General features: G+C 49.6%; 1 protein-coding gene across 1 annotated transcript in view; it reads right to left on the bottom strand.

The window, feature by feature from the left end:
- Positions 1 to 640: 640 nt before the first annotated feature.
- LOC130209066 (potassium voltage-gated channel subfamily KQT member 2) overlaps positions 641 to 19,503 on the bottom strand; it is a 28,328-nt gene continuing 9,465 nt past the window's right edge. Inside the window, 10 exon segments of the mRNA XM_056438603.1 lie at positions 641 to 1,825; positions 2,239 to 2,359; positions 2,361 to 2,706; positions 2,801 to 2,976; positions 3,073 to 3,193; positions 4,261 to 4,392; positions 5,516 to 5,624; positions 18,807 to 18,854; positions 18,975 to 19,154; positions 19,266 to 19,345. Coding sequence (XP_056294578.1) covers positions 1,719 to 1,825; positions 2,239 to 2,359; positions 2,361 to 2,706; positions 2,801 to 2,976; positions 3,073 to 3,193; positions 4,261 to 4,392; positions 5,516 to 5,624; positions 18,807 to 18,854; positions 18,975 to 19,154; positions 19,266 to 19,345 — 1,420 coding nt within the window. The 3' untranslated portion in view covers positions 641 to 1,718.

Genomic DNA, 19,503 nt, shown 5'->3' with positions numbered 1-19,503 from the left:
CAACCAGAGGAGTCGCCCCCTGGTGGTCAGGAGAGAGAATGCAGCTTTAACACATGAAGCATAGACTTCTATACAACCAGAGTCGCCCCCTGGTGGTCAGGAGAGAATGCAGCTTTAACACATGAATAATAGACTTCTATACAACCAGAGGAGCCTCCTGGTGGTCAGGAGATAATGCAGCTTTAACACATGAAGCATAGACTTCTATACAACCAGAGGAGTCGCCCCCTGGTGGTCAGGAGAGAATGCAGTTTTAACACATGAAGAATAGACTTCTATACAACCAGAGGAGTCCCCTGGTGGTCAGGAGAGAGAATTCAGATTTAACACATGAAGCATAGACTTCTATACAACCAGAGGAGTCGCCCCCTGGTGGTCAGGAGAGAATGCAGCTTTAACACATGAAGAATAGACTTCTATACAACCAGAGAAGTCGCCCCCTGGTGGTCAGGAGAGAATGCAGCTTTAACACATGGAGTATAGATTTCTATACAACCAGAGTAGTCGCCCCCTGGTGGTCAGCTGGTTTTAAGACAATTCTGCATCTGCTTCACTTGGTAGAACCGGTCTTATCCGGTCTTGTACTGATATCGGTTACCTGAGACTAACTAACTGTTGAAGGATAACAAAAGACCAATGATATTTTTTGTGGTTAAATGTTTTTAATTAATATTGAAATACAATCAAACGGACAACGTTCTGCAGAAAGAATTTTTTTCTTAGAAACGAAATGTCTCATATGAAAAACAATAACTTCTACGACGTTGTTCACACGCTCGGTGACCAGAGTGACGGCGCACAGACGATTAATAACAGACCATTTAAATAATGAATACTTTAAGGTTCTCGGGCCAGCCTTCAGGACAAACGTTTGGGTTTTCAGCTCCACTGCTGGTCAGAAACTTCTTCCAGAAGGCGGCAAGAGACTCTTATTTTGGCGGGTTTGTCCTATTTTGGCTTCCTGAAAGGGTTCTGCGATAAAAAAACTCTCAGTATTTAATCGTTTACATTCCTGTCGCTGGATTAAAAACCTGTTGGGAGTTATTAATGAATGTGCTTACTAATCACACGGGATGATTATCGGTTTCTGATCGTACAGACGGTCGACGTGCGAGAGATCTGGCCACGAATGTTCGAGAACTAATTTTTTTGATTATCGAACATGGACGTTGGCTAGATTGAAATATACCACGAGTAAAAGAAAACATCCAATCAGTGAACCAATCAGTGAACCAATCAGTGAACCAACCAGTGAACCAACCAGTGAACCAATCAGTGAACCAATCAGTGAACCAACCAGTGAACCAACCAGTGAACCAACCAGTGAACCAACCAGTGAACCAACCAGTCAACCAATCAGTGAACCAACCAGTCAACCAATCAGTGAACCAATCAGTGAACCAACCAGTGAACCAACCAGTGAACCAATCAGTGAACCAATCAGTGAACCAACCAGTCAACCAACCAGTGAACCAACCAGTGAACCAATCAGTGAACCAACCAGTCAACCAACCAGTGACCGTGAGAACAAAGTTTTGCTGTTCAGGTTAAAACATTCACATGAATAAAACCAGCGTGACACCTGGTAAATTGTGTCGCTCACAGTTCCCATGATGCTTCACTCTTGAGACTCAGCTGGTGTGTAATCAGTTTCTTATAGTTTTCGTTTGTCATCACTTGAGTTGTTCTGCTGGTTCTGGTCCGGTTTACCTCGGACTCTACTTGGCTTTGGCCCGGTCCGAGTGCGGCGAGGGAGCGAAGAGCTCCGAGTCAGAGTCAGACTCCCCCTCTGCGATGTATGGCCGGGATTCTGCAGCGGCTCCTCCTGCTCCTCCACCTCCTGCTCCTCCTCCTCCTGCTGCTCCTCCTCCTGCTGCTGCTCCTCCTCCTCCTCCTCCTCCTCCTGCTGCTCCTCCTCCTGCTGCTCCTCCTCCTGCTGCTGCTCCTCCTCCTCCTCCTGCTGCTGCTCCTCCTCCTGCTGCTCCTCCTCCTCCTCCTCCTCCTGCTGCTCCTCCTGCTGCTCCTCCTCCTGCTGCTGCTCCTCCTCCTCCTCCTGCTGCTGCTCCTCCTCCTCCTCCTCCTCCTGCTGCCTCCTCCTGCTGCTGCTCCTCCTCCTCCTCCTCCTCCTGCTGCTCCTCCTCCTCCTCCTCCTCCTGCTGCTGCTCCTCCTCCTCCTGCTGCTGCTCCTCTCTCCTCCTCCTCCTCCTCCTCCTCCTCCTCCGTGGACTCCCAGGGTACTGGAAGAGTCGAAGCCATTGTTGAGGAAGTCCAGTTTCTCTCTGGACTTGGAGATGGAGAAGCCGCTAAAGGAGCGCACCGGCTCCTCGTGGTCCACAGACGGGATGGAGGCGTCGCTGTCCGGCTTCACCTCCTCTCCTGCTCCTCCTCCTCCTCCTCCTCCTCCTCCTCCTCCTCCCCCTCTCTGGTCTCTCTGCCGCCCCTCGGTCTCCGGTGCTGTGGCGCTTCGATCGGTTCCCGCCGTGTCTCTCTCCGGCCGGAGGAGGTGGGAGTCGAACCAGTGACCCGTCCCCGACCGGGCTCGGAGTGTGGCTGCGGTGGGGAGAGGCAGGGGGCGGGGCCTGCTGGTGGAGCTGGGAGCTGATTGGCTGCCAGGAGGTGGGGGCATTCCTGTGTCCGGTGGAGCTGCTGGAGCGGACCATCTTGGTCCCCACGCGGCTCTTCTCGACGTGGTCTCCAGGCAACAGCCTGCAACAGGAAAACAACGCATGAGCAAAATACAGGTGGAAACCAACGAGCTACCAGCTGCTTCTGAGGTGTCCCAGTAGTCGTGGACACTGACTGAGGGATCTTGGAGATGGAGTGGCTCTTCTCCAGTTGGTCCACCGGGCTGTGGTAGGGCGGGGCCGGGTCTGGCTCCTTGGAGCCGAAGTAGGCGTCGGTCTCGCTCTGCGGGATTCCCATTCGCTGGATGTAGATGTTCACCAGGAAGTCCAACTTTCTCTCCATGGATACGACCTGAGGAACGAGACCGTCAGAGGACCGATGGGTTAGAGAACCAGCCAGAACTCGAGGGGCTTTTTGGTGACCCGGACTGGTTGGCCCTTTGCTTGCCTGCTTCTCCACCTTCCCCAGCCATCCCATCATGCTCGGATCCTCGGGAAGCTCCTCATTGGTCGTTTTGGGACGGTCCTTGTCTGCGATTGGTGTCCCTCTGCCGACGATCTGATCCACCCTGCCAATCAGGAGACAGCACAGACCTCAGAGTGACCTCCCACCGTGACCTCACACCGTGACCTCACACAGTGACCTCCCACAGTGACCTCCCACCGTGACCTCCCACCGTGACCTCACACAGTGACCTCACACCGTGACCTCACACAGTGACCTCCCACCGTGACCTCACACCGTGACCTCACACAGTGACCTCACACAGTGACCTCCCACCGTGACCTCACACAGTGACCTCACACAGTGACCTCACACAGTGACCTCACACAGTGACCTCACAGTGACCTCACACAGTGACCTCACAGTGACCTCACACAGTGACCTCACAGTGACCTCACACAGTGACCTCACACCGTGACCTCACACAGTGACCTCACACCGTGACCTCACACAGTGACCTCACACAGTGACCTCACACCGTGACCTCACACAGTGACCTCACACAGTGACCTCACACAGTGACCTCACACAGTGACCTCACAGTGACCTCACACAGTGACCTCACAGTGACCTCACACAGTGACCTCACACCGTGACCTCACACAGTGACCTCACACCGTGACCTCACACAGTGACCTCCCACCGTGACCTCACACAGTGACCTCACACAGTGACCTCACTGTGTGACCTCACACCGTGACCTCACACCGTGACCTCACAGTGACCTCACACAGTGACCTCCCACCGTGACCTCACACCGTGACCTCACACAGTGACCTCACACAGTGACCTCACACCGTGACCTCACACAGTGACCTCACAGTGACCTCACACAGTGACCTCACACCGTGACCTCACACAGTGACCTCACACAGTGACCTCACACCGTGACCTCACACAGTGACCTCACACCGTGACCTCACACAGTGACCTCACACAGTGACCTCACACAGTGACCTCCCACCGTGACCTCCCACCGTGACCTCACACCGTGACCTCACACCGTGAAAGGATATACTCTGAAGAAAACACTGGTCTGATAAACTAGATGAAATAACTTGAGCAGCTTTCTCCCAATGATACATCTTTTAAGGCCCTTTAAGTATTCACTGGAGGGGTCAGAGGTCTCACCTCGACTGGAGGTTCTTGATGCGGGCGAGCATGTCCAAGTGTCCGGCTGAATACTGTTCGATCACATCCATGACATCATAGGGACGAAGACTCTCTTTAAACTTCCTCTTGGACACCATGAAGCGCATTAAACTGAGTGAGAGAGAGAGAGAGAGAGCGGGAGAGAGAGGGAACAGGAAGTCAGCTGTCACCGTCAACCTCTGAAGGAGCTGATGTGGTCTCAGGCATCAACAGTACTGATGTAGTCCAGCTGAAGTGTCTTAAAACCTGCATCCTCTCTGCTGACCACCAGGGGGCGACTCCTCTGGTTGTATAGAAGTCTATGCTTCATGTGTTAAAGCTGCATTCTCTCTCCTGACCACCAGGGGGCTCCTCTGGTTGTATAGAAGTCTATATAGTGACTACTTCTCTTGATGTATTCCCTCAGTAAACATTGTAAACATGAGTTTATGTCTCAGTCTCTAGTTTCTAGTCTTCTTCTATACAGCATGATGTCATCATTTATACTTTATGGTCATTTAGAGTCACACAGACCATAAAGCAGGGGACGCTTTAGGGGCGGAGCTTAAGGTGATTGACAGGTTGGATAAAGTCTTGGCGAGTCCAAACCAGGTCACACAGACCCAGAGACAAACTGCATGATTGTTGTTTGGTCTATGAATTATATTCACAGAACTTTAACTTGAAATAACAAACAGGAGAGGAGCTATGAGAGGAATAAACAACACTTGTCTGTAGGAAAGACGCCAACAACAAAATATATATGTAGAAATATATGTATAAATATACCAAAATATATATAAATATATTTATATATACATATATGTATATATAAATGTATATAAATATATAGATTTATACATAATATATGTACAGTATTTATGTATATATATCAATTTATATATAAATATTTATTTATTTATTCATTCATTCATATATATTTATACATTTATATATAAATATATGTGTAAATATATATAGAGAGAAATATATATGTATTTATTTATTCATATATGTATTTATATATATAGGAAAAAGAAGAAGGTCTTGAAGCTAACTGAAGGTCAGACTAACTGTTGACGGTGACCTTTGACCCTGGGGGTGAGCACAAATAAAAAATGAATAAATAATAACGTGAATGAAAAGCAGAATCAGTTCAAAGTGCATAATGACAGTAAAATAAACAGAGAGTAAAGTGATGAATGACGCAAAGATAAAGAAACAGATGAATAAATAACTGATGACCGGTTCATACCAGATGGCTCTGATGGTGACCTTCATCCCCGGGGTCAGATCCTGGGGGACGAACTCACAGTGGCAGCTCTTGTTGTCGTCGGCCATGTCTTCTCCCGGCAGGCTGGTGTCTGAAAAGATGACATCATCATCATCGTCATCATCATCATCAGCATCATCACCATCGTCATCATCGCCATCGTCATCGTCGTCATCATCGACATCATCATCATCTGTATCTACCCATCTGTATCTATCCATCTGTATCTATCCATCTGTATCTATCCATCGGTATCTATCCATCGGTATCTATCCATCTGTATCTATCCATCGGTATCTATCCATCGGTATCTACCCATCGGTATCTGTCCATCGGTATCTACCCATCGGTATCTATCCATCGGTATCTATCCATCGGTATCTATCCATCTGTATCTACCCATCGGTATCTGTCCATCGGTATCTACCCATCGGTATCTATCCATCTGTATCTATCCATCGGTATCTATCCATCGGTATCTACCCATCGGTATCTATCCATCTGTATCTATCCATCTGTATCTATCCATCGGTATCTACCCATCGGTATCTGTCCATCGGTATCTACCCATCGGTATCTATCCATCGGTATCTATCCATCTGTATCTATCCATCGGTATCTATCCATCTGTATCTATCCATCTGTATCTATCCATCGGTATCTACCCATCGGTATCTACCCATCGGTATCTGTCCATCGGTATCTACCCATCGGTATCTGTCCATCGGTATCTATCCATCTGTATCTATCCATCTGTATCTATCCATCGGTATCTATCCATCGGTATCTACCCATCGGTATCTACCCATCGGTATCTGTCCATCGGTATCTACCCATCGGTATCTATCCATCGGTATCTATCCATCTGTATCTATCCATCGGTATCTATCCATCTGTATCTATCCATCGGTATCTATCCATCGGTATCTGTCCATCGGTATCTATCCATCTGTATCTATCCATCTGTATCTATCCATCGGTATCTGTCCATCGGTATCTACCCATCGGTATCTATCCATCGGTATCTATCCATCTGTATCTATCCATCGGTATCTATCCATCTGTATCTATCCATCTGTATCTATCCATCGGTATCTACCCATCGGTATCTACCCATCGGTATCTGTCCATCGGTATCTACCCATCGGTATCTGTCCATCGGTATCTATCCATCTGTATCTATCCATCTGTATCTATCCATCGGTATCTATCCATCGGTATCTACCCATCGGTATCTACCCATCGGTATCTGTCCATCGGTATCTACCCATCGGTATCTATCCATCGGTATCTATCCATCTGTATCTATCCATCGGTATCTACCCATCTGTATCTGTCCATCGGTATCTACCCATCGGTATCTATCCATCTGTATCTACCCATCGGTATCTACCCATCGGTATCTATCCATCTGTATCTACCAGTGGCGTGCCTTGGGCCTGGGGCCTGGGCCTTCAGTGAGGTCCTACACAGTCCCACCCGAATTAATCCACCTCTTATTACATCATTATGATGCCATGGCTCTAGACACGATACAGTTAGACAGAGACGCAGGATAACCAGGCATTGCGTCACCTTGAAATTGACATCTTTATTCAGAGAATTGCAGGGGAAGAGTACAATACAGTTCAACTAATAGGCAAGAACATAGTGGAGTGCAACAGAGTTATATTAATATTCTTCTTCTATCCATTTCTGGTCCACAAACTTTGAGCTTTAAGTCAGACTTTTTTTTCCAGTGTGTTCACTAAACAGCGCATTGTCACCAGAGCAGTTTCACCGTGATGATGAAGATGAAAGTTCCTGTTTACCCAAACACATGACACAATTAATGAGTCTTTTCAATATGTCCCTCTTGTTCTTCACCTTTTCATTGTGCAGATCGGTTACCCTGCCGCTTGTTCGTTGTTCTGTCGATCCGCTCCGTGTCCCCAAAACTTTTCAAAGCACCGATGCTTGTAAGTGCCGAGCCGTACTTTGGTGTCTCGTTGCTGCCTCGGTTAGACAACTCAAGTTTGCAAAGCCAGTGTGGCTCCAAACACCAAGCGATCACTTGCAAATAATAGGCATTCCCAGCAGTCCAGTGTGCAGAGCTTCTCGGAGCCTGTGAGCCGTTGGTAGCGCTCGTAGTTGGAACTTTGAAAGTGGCGAGCGAGCCCCTGTCCCGCCTGTGACGGGCTTTATAGCGTCGGCGTCGGTCTTAAAGTTCGTCTTGAGAATGCCGTTATAATTATATCCTCGACCAAATCGATATCTTCTCCTCCTTCCGCCATTTTGGGTTGAAAAAACAGCTTAGTAGTACGCAAATTAATTTGTTTATTAAATTCAGTTTCCTAGTTCTGAGGTTTTGCATATACCTGCCCATAGGCCCCGCCTCTCAATATTGGTAATCCAATCAAAAGACGCGCACGCCCTCCGCCTGCGAGCTGTTCCTGTGCCGGTTCCGGGGCCAGCTAGCTGGCCTTCAGGAGCCAACTCTGAAGCTGATTGGTTGACACAAAATTTTCATTCCCATTCGCTTTAAGCTACCAGCGCCCGCAATGTTGATTCTGAAAGCCTAAGGGCAGATTTTAGCCTCCTGGCAACACACGATGGCTGAATATGATTGGATAAAATATCTAACATAAAGACCAGCCCTCCAAATCTCAACCTGGCGCTGGCAGCAGCGCAACCAAGAGGAACGCTATGAAATTAAGAAAATAACTCTTTCTCTGGGAAATAATTGAATACATATTTGTGGGAAAATATATTTAGAAAAAAATATATATTCTGATGATGTTTAGGCCAGCAGAGAAGGCCTTGCTGGCCCTGACGGCCTGCCACTGGTATCTACCCATCTGTATCTATCCATCTGTATCTATCCATCTGTATCTATCCATCGGTATCTATCCATCTGTATCTACCCATCTGTATCTATCCATCGGTATCTATCCATCTGTATCTACCCATCTGTATCTATCCATCTGTATCTATCCATCTGTATCTATCCATCTGTATCTACCCATCTGTATCTACCCATCTGTATCTATCCATCTGTATCTACCCATCTGTATCTATCCATCTGTATCTACCCATCTGTATCTATCCATCGGTATCTATCCATCTGTATCTACCCATCGGTATCTACCCATCTGTATCTACCCATCTGTATCTACCCATCTGTATCTACCCATCGGTATCTACCCATCTGTATCTATCCATCTCTATCTACCCATCTGTATCTATCCATCTGTATCTATCCATCGGTATCTACCCATCTCTATCTACCCATCTGTATCTACCCATCTGTATCTATCCATCTGTATCTACCCATCTGTATCTATCCATCGGTATCTACCCATCTGTATCTACCCATCTGTATCTACCCATCTGTATCTATCCATCTGTATATACCCATCTGTATCTATCCATCGGTATCTATCCATCTGTATCTATCCATCTGTATCTATCCATCTGTATCTACCCATCTGTATCTATCCATCGGTATCTACCCATCGGTATCTATCCATCGGTATCTACCCATCTGTATCTACCCATCGGTATCTACCCATCTGTATCTACCCTTCTGTATCTATCCATCGGTATCTATCCATCTGTATCTACCCATCTGTATCTACCCATCGGTATCTATCCATCGGTATCTATCCATCTGTATCTACCCATCTGTATCTACCCATCTGTATCTACCCATCGGTATCTATCCATCTGTATCTACCCATCTGTATCTATCCATCGGAATCTATCCATCTGTATCTACCCATCTGTATCTATCCATCGGAATCTATCCATCTGTATCTACCCATCTGTATCTACCCATCAGAATCTATCCATCTGTATCTACCCATCTGTATCTATCCATCTGTATCTATCCATCTGTATCTACCCATCTGTATCTATCCATCGGTATATATCCATCTGTATCTATCCATCTGTATCTACCCATCTGTATCTATCCATCGGTATCTATCCATCTGTATCTACCCATCTGTATCTATCGATCTGTATATTTACCTGATGGCGCCGCGGACGGTCGCCTCGGTGTGTTGGTGCGCGATGTTTTTTGTTGTGTTCGTTTTAAATACTGTTTTCTGCTGGGATTCCCAGAGCTCTTTCACCAGAGAAGAGCTCTTGAACATCAGGGGAACAACTCCAGCGGATTTACTTCCAACGTTTTTAACTTCTGTGGAGTTACTGGACATTTTTGTAAAAGGTGTGCTCACCTTCGCCACGCGGTGAAACGCCGCGGAGAGGAAAGCGCTCAGGGGCGCTTATGCGGCTACGGAAGCGGGATCTCGTACAGCGCTGCGGGCATATTTCTCAACGTCCGCTCACTGTGCAACAAACTGGGCGAACTCCAGCTGCTGGTGGGAGAGACAGAGACTTCTCCTCATCCTCCGTTCTGTGCTTCACGGAATCATGGCTTAGTGGCTCGATACCAGACTCTGCGCTCCAGCTCGCTGGCTTCCAGCTGTTCCGGCGGACGGGTCACGGAGCTCTCCGGAAAAAAAAGGTGGAGGAATCTGCTTTTACCTCAACAACGGCTGGTGCAACGACGTAACGGTGATTCTACAGCACTGTTCGCGGACCTGGAATCTTTATCATTCACTGCAAACCCTTCTACTCCCCGTGAGTTCGCTTCATTCATCCTGGCGGAGTTTACATGCCGCAGGGGAACGTGAGCGAGGCACAACAGACCCTCGCGAACAGATACGGTGTGTGGGCGGACCTTCCGGACTCTTTAGTTATTGTACTGGGATTTTAACAAAGGAAACCTCAGCCACGAACTCCTAAATATAGACAGTTAATTAAATGCCCTACCAGAGAAGAGCATTCTGGACCACTGCTACACAACAATCAGCAGGGCCTATCACGCCGTCCTCGAGCTGCACTGGGAAACTCTGACCACGTCATGGTTCATCTGATTCCCTCATACAGGCAGAGACTAAAGCTCTGCAAACCTGTGGTGAGGAAGTTCAAGAAGTGGACCAGTGAGGCTCTGGAGGATCTACAGGCGTGCTTGGACTGTACTGACTGGGATGTCTTCAGGACTGCTACCAACAGCCTGGATGAGTACACAGAGGCTGTAACTTCCACATCAGCTTCTGTGAGGACAGCTGTATTCCATCCAGCTCCAGGGTGAGTTATAACAACGACAAACCCTGGTTCACAGCGGAGCTCAGGAAGCTAAGACTGCAGAAGGACCAGGCATTCAGGAGTGGGGACAAGGACCTGTACACAGAGTCCAAATACAGGTTTAGCAAGGCGGTGAGAGATGCTAAACGACTGTACTCTGAGAAACTGCAACAGCAGCTCTCAGCAAACGACTCTGCTTCTGTCTGGAGAGGGCTCAGGCAGATCACCAACTTCAAGCCCAAATCTCCCCACTCCATGAACACTGTGCTTCTGGCAGGCAGGCTAAATGAGTTCTACTGCCGCTTTGAAAGACAATGGAGCAGTCCTGAGACAATCCCCACAGCCCCACCAACAAGCCACAGACCATCAGCCCACCCTCCCCCAGCCCATCAGGGGCTCACACCTCTGGAGCACCCTCCATCAACTCAGCGACGCCCCTCGTCATCCTGGAGAGGGCCGTCAACAGGCTGTTTAAAAGCAGAACCCCCATAAAGCAGCGGGCCCGGACTCGTCTTCCCCTCCACCCTGAAGCACTGTGCTGACCAGCTGTCTCCGGTGTTCACCGACATCTTCAACACCTCCCTGGAGACATGCCACGTTCCAGCCTGCTTCAAGGCCTCCACCATCATCCCCGTCCCCAAAAAACCCAAGATCACAGGACTCAATGACTACAGGCCCATCGCCCTGACCTCTGTGGTCATGAAGTCCTTTGAACGCTTGGTCCTGTCACACCTCAAGACCATCACCGACCCACTCCTGGACCCCCTGCAGTTCGCCTACAGAGCCAACAGGTCTGCAGATGATGCAGTCAACATGGCCCTTCACTACATCCTCCAGCATCTGGACTCCCGAGGAACCTACGCCCAGGATCCTGTTTGTGGACTTCAGCTCTGCCTTCAATACGATCATCCCGTCCCTGCTGCAGGACAAGCTCTCCCAGCTGCACGTGCCCGACTCCACCTGCAGGTGGATCACAGACTTCCTGACCGACAGGAAGCAGCACGTGAGGCTGGGGAAACACGTCTCAGGCTCCCGGACCACCAGCACGGGTTCCCCAAGGCTGTGTTCTCTCCTCTGCTGTTCTCCCTGTACACCAACAGCTGCACCTCCAGTCACCAGTCCGTCAAGCTCCTAAAGTTCGCGGATGACACCACCTCATTGGACTCATCTCTGGTGGGGACGAGACCGCCTACAGGTGGGAGACTGACCACCTGGTGACCTGGTGCAGCCAGAACAACCTGGAGCTCAACGCTCTGAAGACAGTGGAGATGGTTGTGGATTTCAGGAGGAATGCAGCCCCACCCGCCCTCTCATCCTGTGTGACTCCCCCGTCGACGCTGTGGAGTCCTTCCGCTTCCTGGGCTCCATCATCACCCAGGACCTCAAGTGGGAGCTGAACATCGGCTCCATCTCCAAGAAGGCCCAGCAGAGGATGTTCTTCCTGAGGCAGCTGAGGAAATTCAACCTGCCAGGAGAATGATGGTACAATTCTGGACGGCCATCGTTGAGTCCATCATCTGCTCCTCCATCACCGTCTGGCACCCTGCAGCCACAGCCAAAGACAAGCGCAGGCTGCAGAGCATCATCCGCTCGGCCGAGAGGGTTATCGGCTGCAATCTGCCTTCCCTCCAGGTCCTGTTCACTTCCAGGTCACTGAAGCGGGCCAGAAAGATTGTCGCCGACCCCTCCACCCTGGACACTCCTGTTCGAGTCCCTCCTCGGGAGGAGGCTGCGATCCATCATGACTAAGTCCACCCGCCACAACAAAGCTTTCCGTCGGCGGTCGGGCTCATCAATGGACCCCGGGACTGACTGACTGTCACCCCCAGGACTACCACCTCTTCTTCCACCTTCCTCTCTCCTCCTTCTTCCCGCTCCTTCCTCTTCCTCCTCCTCCCTCTCCCTCCCACTCCTCCTCCCTCCTCCTTCTTCTTCCCTCCTCCACACACGTCACTTTAACATGCACTTTAACTAAAACACACCACTTGAAGCACACACCCAAACACTCTCACATTATTTGTTGTCTTTCCGTCGCGTTGATTGTTGTTTGTTTGTCATGTCCAAATGTTGCACCTTCCACCAAAAAAAATTCCTCGTTTGTTTGTGAAAACATTCTTTGGCAATAAACCTGTTTCTGATTCTGATTCTGATTCTGATTCTGATCTATCCATCTGTATCTACCCATCTGTATCTATCCATCGGTATATATCCATCTGTATCTATCCATCTGTATCTACCCATCTGTATCTACCCATCGGTATCTATCCATCTGTATCTATCCATCGGTATCTATCCATCTGTATCTATCCATCTGTATCTATCCATCTGTATCTACCCATCTGTATCTATCCATCGGTATCTATCCATCTGTATCTACCCATCTGTATCTATCCATCTGTATCTATCCATCGGTATCTATCCATCTGTATCTATCCATCTGTATCTATCCATCGGTATCTATCCATCGGTATCTATCCATCTGTATCTACCCATCGGTATCTATCCATCTGTATCTACCCATCGGTATCTATCCATCTGTATCTACCCATCGGTATCTACCCATCGGTAATTCAGAACCATCAATCTCCTGCCCTCCACCTGGCCACAGGCGTCCCACAGGGCTCTGTCCTGGGCCCATTCACATTTCCTTTATATATTAATGATCTGCCATCAGTCCTGATACCAATATTCAAATGTATGCAGATGACTCTGTAATTTACTTTGCATGGTAGCAAAAGGTGTGTGTGTATTAGTGTGTGTTTAAGAGTGTGTGTATTCGTGTGTGATTTATAGTGTGTGTATTCGTGTGTTAGAGTATATTAGTGAGTGTTACTGTGTGTGAGTGTGAGTGTGTATTAGTGTGTGTGTGTGTGTGTTAGCCTGTGTTACTGTATTCTAGTGTGCGTTAAAGTGTCGTTACTGTGTGTTAGTGTATGCTAGTACAGTTTATATTAGTGTGCATTATTGTCTTTTAGTGTGTAGTAGTCTGTGCATTAGTGTGTGTGTGTATGTGTGTGTGTGTGTGTGTATGTGTGTGTGTGCTGACCTGGGGACCCCTTCTGTCTGAACTCTTCATCCTGCATCTCTATCAGCACTGCAGGAAGAGGAAAGAAGAGGAGGAGAGGAGGAGAGGAGGAGAGAGGAGACACACCTCAGAGGAATCCACTCATCAGCGTCCCGGTGTGAGGTACCGGCGGACAGTTCTGGCCCGCTTACCTTCAGAGTTCTGGCGCGCCGCCGCCCCTCGGATCCTGAAGGCCTGCCTGGTTCTGCTCCGTTCTCCGAAGCTCCAGCTCTTCGGAACCTTACTGGGACTCTCCTCCGGATTGGGCTCAGCGCCGGGGGAACCTCGCAGGGCCTGGACGGTCCCCAGTCCTCCGGGGATGACTGAGCCGACTGCAGGGAGGGGCGGGGAGGTGATAGGAAGTAGGGAAGGAAAGAAGGAAGTGAAAACGGTTCTCTGTTCATTCGGCTCAAAGAACTTTACTGAACACCCACCGTGCTGAGGGGAACCTTTTCCTTTGGTCACTGAACTCCGGGGTGACGAAGACCCTCTCCTTCAGGCTGACCTTCTGACTGCAGAGACAGGAGACATGTTTAATTTTATCTGCTTGTATAGAAGTCTATGCTTCATGTGTCTAAGCTGCATTCTCTCTCCTGACCACCAGGGGCGACTCCTCTGGTTGTATAGAAGTCTATGCTTCATGTGTTAAAGCTGCATTTTCTCTCCTGACCGCCAGGGGGCTCCTCTGGTTGTATAGAAGTCTATGCTTCATGTGTCTAAGCTGCATTCTCTCTCCTGACCACCAGGGGGCGACTCCTCTGGTTGTATAGAAGTCTATGCTTCATGTGTTAAAGCTGCATTTTCTCTGACCTGACATGGGAACGACTCCTCTGGTTGTATAGAAGTCTATGCTTCATGTGTCTAAGCTGCATTCTCTCTCCTGAACACCAGGGGGCGACTCCTCTGGTTGTATAGAAGTCTATGCTTCATGTGTAATATTTGCATTTTCTCTCCTGACCGCCAGCGACTCCTCTGGTTGTATAAGTCTATGCTTCATGTGTCTAGGCTGCATTCTCTCTCCTGACCACCAGGGCGACTCCTCTGGTTGTATAGAAGTCTATGCTTGAACATCAGGGAACAACTCCAGCGGATTTACTTCCAACGTTTTTAACTTCTGTGGAGTTACTGGACATTTTGTAAAGGTGTGCTCACCTTCCGCCACGCGGTGAAACGCCGGCGGAGAGGGAAGCGCTCAGGGGCGCTTATGCACGGAAGCAGGGATCTCGTACAGCGCTGCGGGCATATTTCTCCAACGTCCGCTCACTGTGCAACAAACTGGACGAACTCCAGCTGCTGGTGGGAGAGACAGAGACTTCTCCTCATCCTCCGTTCTGTGCTTCACGGAATCATGGCTTAGTGGCTCGATACCAGACTCTGCGCTCCAGCTCGCTGGCTTCCAGCTATTCAGCGGACCGGGTCACGGAGCTCTCCGGAAAAAGGGTGGAGGAATCTGCTTTTACCTCAACAACGGCTGGTGCAACGACGTAACGGTGATTCTACAGCACTGTTACCGGACCTGGAATCTTTATCATTCACTGCAAACCCTTCTACTCCCCACGTGAGTTCGCTTCATTCATCCTGGCGGAGTTTACATGCCGAGGGAACGTGAACGAGGCACAACAGACCCTCGCCGAACAGATACGTGTGTGGAGCGGACCTTCCCGGACTCTTTAGTTATTGTACTGGGATTTTAACAAAGGAAACCTCAGCCACGAACTCCTAAATATAGACAGTTAATTAAATGCCTACCAGAGAGAAGAGCATTCTGGACCACTGCTACACAACAATCAGCAGGGCCTATCACGCCGTCCCTCGAGCTGCACTGGGAAACTCTGACCACGTCATGGTTCATCTGATTCCCTCATACAGGCAGAGACTAAAGCTCTGCAAACCTGTGGTGAGAGAGTTCAAGAAGTGGACCAGTGAGGCTCTGGAGGATCTACAGGCGTGCTTGGACTGTACTGACTGGGATGTCTTCAGGACTGCTACCAACAGCCTGGATGAGTACACAGAGGCTGTAACTTCCTACATCAGCTTCTGTGAGGACAGCTGTATTCCATCCAGCTCCAGGGTGAGTTATAACAACGACAAACCCTGGTTCACAGCGGAGCTCAGGAAGCTAAGACTGCAGAAGGACCAGGCATTCAGGAGTGGGGACAAGGACCTGTACACAGAGTCCAAATACAGGTTTAGCAAGGCGGTGAGAGATGCTAAACGACTGTACTCTGAGAAACTGCAACAGCAGCTCTCAGCAAACGACTCTGCTTCTGTCTGGAGAGGGCTCAGGCAGATCACCAACTACAAGCCCAAATCACCCCACTCCATGAACAATGTGCTTCTGGCAGACGAGCTAAATGAGTTCTACTGCCGCTTTGAAAGACAATGGAGCAGTCCTGAGACAATCCCCACAGCCCCACCAACAAGCCACAGACCATCAGCCCACCCTCCCCAGCCCATGAGGGGCTCACACCTCTGGAGCACCCTCCATCAACTCAGCGACGCCTCGTCATCCTGGAGAGAGTCAACAGGCTGTTTAAAAGCAGAACCCCTAAAGCAGCGGGCCCGGACTCCGTCTCCCCTCCACCCTGAAGCACTGTGCTGACCAGCTGTCTCCGGTGTTCACCGACATCTTCAACACCTCCTGGAGACATGCCACGTTCCAGCCTGCTTCAAGGCCTCCACCATCATCCCGTCCCCAAAAACCCAAGATCACAGGACTCAATGACTACAGGCCCATCGCCTGACCTCTGTGGTCATGAAGTCCTTTGAACGCTTGGTCCTGTCACACCTCAAGACCATCACCGACCCACTCCTGGACCCCTGCAGTTCGCCTACAGAGCCAACAGGTCTGCAGGCGATGCAGTCAACATGGCCCTTCACTACATCCTCCAGCATCTGGACTCCCGAGGAACCTCGCCAGGATCCTGTTTGTGGACTTCAGCTCTGCCTTCAATACGATCATCCGTCCCTGCTGCAGGACAAGCTCTCCCAGCTGCACGTGCCCGACTCCACCTGCAGGTGGATCACAGACTTCCTGACCGACAGGAAGCAGCACGTGAGACTAGGAAACACGTCTCAGGCTCCCGGACCACCAGCACGGGTTCCCCCAAGGCTGTGTTCTCTCCCTCTGCTGTTCTCCCTGTACACCAACAGCTGCACCTCCAGTCACCAGTCCGTCAAGCTCCTAAAGTTCGCGGATGACACCACCCTCATTGGACTCATCTCTGGTGGGGACGAGACCGCCTACAGGTGGGAGACTGACCACCTGGTGACCTGGTGCAGCCAGAACAACCTGGAGCTCAACGCTCTGAAGACAGTGGAGATGGTTGTGGATTTCAGGAGGAATGCAGTCCCACCCGCCCCTCTCATCCTGTGTGACTCCCCCGTCGACGCTGTGGAGTCCTTCCGCTTCCTGGGCTCCATCATCACCCAGGACCTCAAGTGGGAGCTGAACATCGGCTCCATCTCCAAGAAGGCCCAGCAGAGGATGTTCTTCCTGAGGCAGCTGAGGAAATTCAACCTGCCAGGGAAGATGATGGTACAGTTCTACACGGCCATCGTTGAGTCCATCATCTGCTCCTCCATCACCGTCTGGCACCCTGCAGCCACAGCCAAAGACAAGCGCAGGCTGCAGAGCATCATCCGCTCGGCCGAGAGGGTTATCGGCTGCAATCTGCCTTCCTCCAGGTCCTGTTCACTTCCAGGTCACTGAAGCGGGCCAGAAAGATTGTCGCCGACCCTCCCACCCTGGACACTCCTGTTCGAGTCCCTCCCTCGGGAGGAGGCTGATCCATCATGACTAAGTCCACCCGCCACAACAAAGCTTTTTCCGTCGTGGTCGGGCTCATGAATGGACCCGGGACTGACTGACTGTCACCCCAGGACTACCACCTCTTCTTCCACCTTCCTCTCCTCCTTCTTCCCTCCTTCCTCTTCCTCCTCCTCCCTCCCTCCCTCCTCCTCCTCTCCTCCTTCTTCCTCCTCCACACACGTCACTTTAACATGCACTTTAACTAAAACACACCACTTGAAGCACACACCCAAACACTCTCACATTATTTGTTGTCTTTCCGTCGCGTTGATGTTTGTTTGTCATGTCCAAATGTTGCACCTTCCACCAAAAAAAATTCCTCGTTTGTTTGTGAAAACATTCTTTGGCAATAAACCTGTTTCTGATTCTGATTCTGATTCTGATTCTGATCTATCCATCTGTATCTACCCATCTGTATCTATCCATCGGTATATATCCATCTGTATCTATCCATCTGTATCTACCCATCTGTATCTACCCATCGGTATCTATCCATCTGTATCTATCCATCGGTATCTATCCATCTGTATCTATCCATCTGTATCTATCCATCTGTATCTACCCATCTGTATCTATCCATCGGTATCTATCCATCTGTATCTACCCATCTGTATCTATCCATCTGTATCTATCCATCGGTATCTATCCATCTGTATCTATCCATCTGTATCTATCCATCGGTATCTATCCATCGGTATCTATCCATCTGTATCTACCCATCGGTATCTATCCATCTGTATCTACCCATCGGTATCTATCCATCTGTATCTACCCATCGGTATCTACCCATCGGTAATTCAGAACCATCAATCTCCTGCCCTCCACCTGGCCACAGGCGTCCCACAGGGCTCTGTCCTGGGCCCATTCACATTTCCTTTATATATTAATGATCTGCCATCAGTCCTGATACCAATATTCAAATGTATGCAGATGACTCTGTAATTTACTTTGCATGGTAGCAAAAGGTGTGTGTGTATTAGTGTGTGTTTAAGAGTGTGTGTATTCGTGTGTGATTTATAGTGTGTGTATTCGTGTGTTAGAGTATATTAGTGAGTGTTACTGTGTGTGAGTGTGAGTGTGTATTAGTGTGTGTGTGTGTGTGTTAGCCTGTGTTACTGTATTCTAGTGTGCGTTAAAGTGTCGTTACTGTGTGTTAGTGTATGCTAGTACAGTTTATATTAGTGTGCATTATTGTCTTTTAGTGTGTAGTAGTCTGTGCATTAGTGTGTGTGTGTATGTGTGTGTGTATGTGTGTGTGTGCTGACCTGGGGACCCCTTCTGTCTGAACTCTTCATCCTGCATCTCTATCAGCACTGCAGGAAGAGGAAAGAAGAGGAGGAGAGGAGGAGAGGAGGAGAGAGGAGACACACCTCAGAGGAATCCACTCATCAGCGTCCCGGTGTGAGGTACGCGGACAGTTCTGGCCCGCTTACCTTCAGAGTTCTGGCGCGCCGCCGCCCCTCGGATCCTGAAGGCCTGCCTGGTTCTGCTCCGTTCTCCGAAGCTCCAGCTCTTCGGAACCTTACTGGGACTCTCCTCCGGATTGGGCTCAGCGCCGGGGGAACCTCGCAGGGCCTGGACGGTCCCCAGTCCTCCGGGGATGACTGAGCCGACTGCAGGGAGGGGCGGGGGGGGGGGGGGGGTGATAGGAAGTAGGGAAGGAAAGAAGGAAGTGAAAACGGTTCTCTGTTCATTCGGCTCAAAGAACTTTACTGAACACCCACCGTGCTGAGGGGAACCTTTTCCTTTGGTCACTGAACTCCGGGGTGACGAGAAGACCCTCTCCTTCAGGCTGACCTTCTGACTGCAGAGACAGGAGACATGTTTAATTTTATCTGCTTGTATAGAAGTCTATGCTTCATGTGTCTAAGCTGCATTCTCTCTCCTGACCACCAGGGGCGACTCCTCTGGTTGTATAGAAGTCTATGCTTCATGTGTTAAAGCTGCATTTTCTCTCCTGAC

Source organism: Pseudoliparis swirei, chromosome 18 (genome assembly GCF_029220125.1).
Source record: "Pseudoliparis swirei isolate HS2019 ecotype Mariana Trench chromosome 18, NWPU_hadal_v1, whole genome shotgun sequence".
Taxonomy (NCBI): Eukaryota; Metazoa; Chordata; class Actinopteri; order Perciformes; family Liparidae; genus Pseudoliparis; species Pseudoliparis swirei.
This window is presented reverse-complemented; position numbering and strand designations above follow the sequence as displayed.